The sequence below is a fragment of the Cynara cardunculus genome, assembly GCF_001531365.2.
Source record: "Cynara cardunculus var. scolymus isolate 2C chromosome LG 3, CcrdV1, whole genome shotgun sequence".
NCBI classification, from domain to species: Eukaryota; Viridiplantae; Streptophyta; class Magnoliopsida; order Asterales; family Asteraceae; genus Cynara; species Cynara cardunculus.
In genome coordinates, this window is record NC_037530.1 from 9,081,434 (window position 1) to 9,087,791 (window position 6,358).

The 6,358-nt window shown below is 31.2% G+C and overlaps 1 protein-coding gene and 1 non-coding gene across 2 annotated transcripts; both read left to right on the forward strand.

The window, feature by feature from the left end:
• Nucleotides 1-211: 211 nt before the first annotated feature.
• LOC112508937 lies at nucleotides 212-1,297 on the forward strand. The gene has a single exon (XM_025113801.1). The coding sequence runs from the start codon at nucleotides 212-214 to the stop codon at nucleotides 1,295-1,297; it is 1,086 nt and encodes a 361-aa protein (XP_024969569.1).
• Nucleotides 1,298-2,995: 1,698 nt separating this feature from the next.
• Nucleotides 2,996-3,067, forward strand: TRNAC-GCA. Its single transcript has one exon. It is a non-coding gene; the product is annotated as a tRNA-Cys (tRNA).
• Nucleotides 3,068-6,358: the final 3,291 nt, after the last annotated feature.

The following is a 6,358-nucleotide window of genomic DNA, read 5'->3' on the forward strand; positions in this document are numbered from 1 at the left end:
GATGTGAGCCATCAAGAGCAAATGAGTTTAATCATACGATGCATGAATATGTCCGGTGATAAAATAAAAGTAGAGGAGCATTTTTATAGAGTTTTTAAATGTTGATGATACATCTGGTTTAGGGTTGTTCAATGAATTGTTAGATGTACTTAAATCTCTCGATCTTAGTGTTGATGATGTGAGGGGTCAAGGTTATGATAATGGTTCTAACATGAAGGGAAAACACCAAGGGGTACAAAATCGATTACTTGAAGTTAATCCAAAAGCGTTATATATGTCATGTGCTTGTCATAGCCTTAATCTTACTCTTAGTGATATGGCTCATTCTTGTATTAAAGCTGTTTCATTTTTTGGAATTTTTCAACGCATATACACATTATTTGCTAGTTCTACAAAAATGTGGAAGGTGTTACTTGATAATGTGTCAAACTTAACTGTAAAATCTTTGTGCAACACACGTTGGGAAAGTAGAATAAAAAGTGTTAAGACAATTAGATTTCAAGCTCCTCAAATAAGATCGGTTTTGCTTGAATTATGCAAATCATGTGATGATGCCAAGACGAAAAGTGAAGCAGAAAGTTTGGTAAGTGCAATTGAAAATTTTGAGTTTTTTCTTGGCATGATTGTTTGGTATGATGTTTTATTTGCAATAAACATGGTCAGTAAAATGTTGCAATTAAAATCTATGTGCATTTATGCTACCATGGAACAATTTGAAGGTGTAGTGAAGTATTTTGAAAAGTATAGGAATGAAGGGTTTGCATCAAGTATGGATACTGCTAAAACAATAGCATGTGAAATGAATATAGATCCTACATTTTTAATTAAGCGTCGTATTATTAGGAAAAAACAATTTGATGAAAATAACAACGAAGAAGAAATGCAAGCATCGGAAAAGGAGGCTTTTAGAGTTAATTATTTTCTAACCATTGTGGACATGGCAATTTCTTCATTGAATAATAGATTTGAACAATTAAAGAAATTTGAAAGTATTTTTGGATTCTTATTCGATTATGATAAACTAAAGTCATTGGATGAAAATGAATTGATGAGATCTTATGTTCATTTTGGTGATACCTTTCATCATAATACTGTGGCGGATGTGAATGTAAATTATCTTTATTCTGAATTAAAGGTGTTGCAGGTGACTTTACCAAATAAATCAATGACGGCAGTTGAAATTCTTGAGTTTGTCAAAGTTGTAGGTTGTTACCCTAAGGTATCGGTTGCTTATCGAATTATGTTGACAGTACCTGTGACTGTAGCATTGAAATTCTTGAGTTTGTCAAAGTTGTAGGTTGTTACCCTAAGGTTTCGGTTGCTTATCGAATTATGTTGACAGTACCTGTGACTGTAGCATCTGCGGAAAGGAGTTTTTCAAAATTGAAGTTATTGAAGACGTACTTGAGGTCATCAATGTCACAAGAAAAGTTGAATGGATTGGCAATATTGTGCATTGAAAAAGGCATGCTTGATAATATTGATTTAGATGCTATTATTGATGATTTTGCATCCAAAAATGCTCGAAGAAGTTGTTTTGTATGGATTATATGTTATTATTAATGATTTTGTATCCGAAATACTCGAAGAAGTTGTTTTGTATGAATTAGATGTTATTATTGATGATTTTGTATCCGAAATACTCGAAGAAGTTGTTTTGTATAAATTATTAGTATTATTGTATGAAAGTTTATTTTTTTAATGATTAAAAACATTTATTTAAGATTTTTTTGGTATATATAGAAGGCCCAAAATTCACCAATCACCCAGGGCCCAAAAAATGTCAGAAACAGGCATGGACACCATCTACTCACAACCCTCCTTTTCTATCCTCTTTCCCTCTCTCAAGAATGTACAGTGTTATCATCTCCCTCTTCTATTCTTCATCTGTACCAAACTCGTCTCAATTAAGGTTTCAGGGTTCTTGAGTAAGGTTTCGATTAGGGTTTTTGGGGTTTGAGGTTTGGTGTTGATTTTGGATCTTGATTTTGGTGGAAGATGAGATTTGTGATTTTGATTTTGGGTAGGCAAAGAGTTCTCATCCTAGTGTAACCGAAGACTTTTGTGTCGGTGTATATATATATTATCTATGCAATTTATTCATTTTGATCTTCTTGTTTGGGTTTTATTTTAACTAGAAGGTTACTCGCACAATACAGCGAGATACATCTTGATTTTAGTGTTTTGTTTTTTTGTCTTAGTTGATGTTATAATATGGTTTTATGTGGTTTTGAGAAAACAATAATGTTTTTATTTTTAAATAAAATATAAATATGAAGATATCATAAAAAATATTGATATTAGTACCAAACTAACTATTTAAAAATTTTCTTTTTTTTATATTTCTTTAATTCATTTTTTTTGTTTAATAATATAATTTTTTATAAAAATAATAATTAAGTATTTTGTTAGAACTCAATGATTATCCTAATTATATTTTAGGTTTTTTATATTTAAAATGAAATGTTTATCCTCTATTTGATTATGTTTATCTGAAGTTAGTTACACGAATTCAAATATAGAGTTTTAATAAGTTGTACTTACATTGTAATCTTGACTTTTAAAAAATATGTATCAATAGACAGTACTTCATACATAAAAAATGGTTTTCAAGAGTTTTTGTCAAATATTTTATAATATAATGTAGATAATGTTGTTTTTGGGTGGAGAAAATGACCAAAAAGAATTAGGTTTGATCGGAGAAGATGACCGAAAATGGTTGAGTTTGGCTAGAAAAATTTTTGGGGAAGGGAAGGATAAATGAGTAGGACAAACGGCATGACTTAAATGGATGGATTAAAATATTTTTTTTAATTTTAGTTATAAAATGAGAATAAATTGGAAAGTCTAAAATGCTCATCTTGTATTTTCAAAACTGCAGGGATGTAAAATGTTATATCCGAAAAATCACGGGGACTAAAATTGTAGTTTAACCTGAACTTAATTAAATATATTAACTTATAAAAGAGAGAAATTTCATGGTTGTCATCATCAAGGGTCTATAGCTCAGTGGTAGAGCATTTGACTGCAGATCAAGAGGTCACCGGTTCGATCCCGGTTGGGCCCTTTTTAATTTTTACTTTTTACCCTCAGACTTTTCTCTTTATTGTTTTCTCCCCCCAGGGTTTTCCTACTTTTTAAATTTCTCCCTTTACCCTCAAACTTCTCTTTTGAGATTTAGTATCGGAGCACTTACAAAAACTTGAAAATTTTAAAAAAGAACTTGTAAGTGCTCCAATACTAAATTCTCAAAATTCGTAATTATAAAAACATCTATAAATTTTTTTGTGTAAAAGTATTTTTAAAGGTGTATTTAAATGACACAGTTAGAGATTTTAAAATATATTTCAATAAGATATTCTTCAAAAAAAAATCTTCAAACAATAATTTTTTTCAAGTTCAAAATTGATTTTTGAAAAAAAAAATTGGGACCGATTCGGGCCCGACTCAGGAACAAGCCCGATTACAAAACATGGAAACTAGGTCATGTGTTTTTGGTCAGGATCAGGACCGGTTATAAAAAGAAAATCAAGGGCCGGGACCCATTTTTGGATATCTCTAATTAGAAGTAATCACATAACTGAAAGTTATCTGATTGAACACACCGGTTATGTACCCGCTGCAATGCAGCACATGTAAAGTTTATTGAATTTGAAGGAGGATAACTCGAAATGACAATCATGTTTGATGCCTTTTTTATTTTATGTCATGCATGATGCTAATTTTATGTTTTTGTATGGTATATAAATTCAAAGTTAATATGGAATAAATTAAATCATAAATTAATTATCTTAAATTAGGGGGTAATATTCGATCTCTAAGGTTCACATGTATTGTAGGGATCTCATTTGATTATGTTCTCACCAAGTTAAAAAAATAATGGTTTATTTTTGTTGTGACTTGTAATTAGGGGTGCAAATGATGCGAGTCGAGCTTGAGTAATGGTATACTTGACTCGAACTCGATTGCCATTTCTCAAGCTTAAACTCGCAAGTAGTTAAAAACTAAACTCGACTCGAACTCAGTTGCAATTTTTTAAACTCAAACTCGAGCTTGAACCTGTTTGAAGCTCGAACACAAATGAAGTTCGAACCAAGCTCACCCGTTGAAATTTTATGGTCTTCTCTTATAAATTTTCAAAGCTTAAAAGGTGTTCTCTTAATATGTATAAAACTAAGAGGGATGCACCTCAAATTTCATCATAAAAAAGACAAACATATTCTATTCACACCCCTCTCTTATTATAACACCTCTTCACCCTTCCTTACCATCTTTTTTTCAATATGGGACAATTTCACCAACATTTATATAGTTTTTTTTGTCCTTTTTAATTATGATTTTAATATATATATATATATATATATATATATATATATATATATGGGAACGTTCAAATAAAAATCACTCAATTTGTAAAAACCGTGAAAACCTCATTCAACCAATCATAATTTTTTATTTTGTTCATTTTTTTGTAATTATGAGAGGTTGATTAACCATTTTTATTGTGTAGGGTGTAATCATGGATATTATCATCTTCATTATTTTAATTTTAGAGAAATACAGGAAACAGTTTCATTAAAATTTCATTAAATATTATATGAAACAATTTCATAACCATATATGAAACAAATTCATGAAAAAAAGTATTATATGAAACAATTTTACAAGATTAAACAATTTCATGAAAAAATTTCATAAAATTAAACAATGAAATCGACATATGAGGGTGGTTTGTACGGTTTTTACAAATGAGGGTGGTTTTCATTTGATCGCTTATATATATATATATATATATATATATATATATATAACAATTAATTAGTTTTTATAGTTAAAAAATGAACAATTTTATTCAAATATCTAAAATTATAAGACATTTTAGTGAAGAAATAAATGAATAGAAAACATACATGATGCACGTATGCAAGAGAGATCTTGTTGAAGATGAGTAAGATCTATCAACTTCCATTTACTTCTGATACATCATTGAGCCTATTTTGTTACCTTTGATGATAGACATATAAAGACAAGACAACTATTTTTTAGCTGGTGTTTAAGATTGCTTATTTGAAACAGTTTCTGTTTTTTTACAGAACTCCTTATCAACTTATTATAAGTTAGAATGATTTAACTTTTTTAAAAACTTCTTATTACCGGTTTGACGTCATTATAAACTGTTTATCCAAACACTCAAAAGTGCTTATTACCAATGTTATACTGGAATAAGTCAATAAGTTGTTTTTATAAGCAATCTCAAACACCCCTTAAAGAAAAGAGAGAGAATGATGAATTTCTAAGTCACTTGTAGAAGTTCTCTATCACCAAAAAAATTGGAAGTATGGAAAACCCAAATTAAAGGTAAACATCCAAGAACTTCATATGAGAAACCAAAACCATACAATTTAACCTCGAAACTGGTCTGCAATCCATACAAAGCTAATCCTATGTATGACAGACATTCATAAACATCATCATTTCAACACTGAATGAAGTTTTTGATTGTGTATGAAAAGAAAACCAATTTTTTTTATTAACCTAGATATCCAACCCGCTATGCGAGCCGATTAATCCCCGGGCAACCACCTACTTTGCAGGTAGCCCAGAGTCACCGCATTTGAACCTCCGTGGCCACAAGGGGATTTTTGTTCTTTCTTGGATTTGAACCTGGGACCTCCAGACACTTTTAACCTTTGGAGCCAAGCTCAAACCAATCAAGCACCACCCTTATGGTTAGAAACCAGTTTATAAACTATAATAAATCCATCCGTCTCATAATAATATGTACATTTCAATAGTTATACGTGCGCAGTTTGGCAAACATCGACTATTTTGCAAAGACAACGTCAACTTTCTTTTGTGGTGATTTGGTGATTCGGTACGCGTCAAGGCATATCGCCATTCTGTTGCAGTTAGGCAAACAAACCCTAATTTCTCAAGAGAAGTGGCATGCCTTGAAACAGAGAATCCATCAAAAGCGCACTTGCCCAGAAACAAATGCTAGAATTCACTCCTGAATACGTCTTGCAGATACAGAGTGCTAGCTGATAATTCCCTGGTCAGAGCTTCAGCGAAATCTACAATGTCTGTTACTCTTTCAGAAGATTGAGGTGGTAAGAGAGACGACCCAAAACATGATTCAAGAACTAAGTTCACTAGAGAGAAATCAAATGAGATGGGAGTCGGTAGATCATTAACGAGTTTTTGCATCTTTGGGTTCCTGATGCTTTTGAAGAAGCTTCTAGAGAGTGGCTCAGAAGGAAGCAAAGCAAGTGAATCCGTTAGATAGCGGTTCAACATGTTCAAAAAGCTGTGTAAAGAAGCTTCTTCACCCAGAATGGAACCATTTTTGAGCAAACAC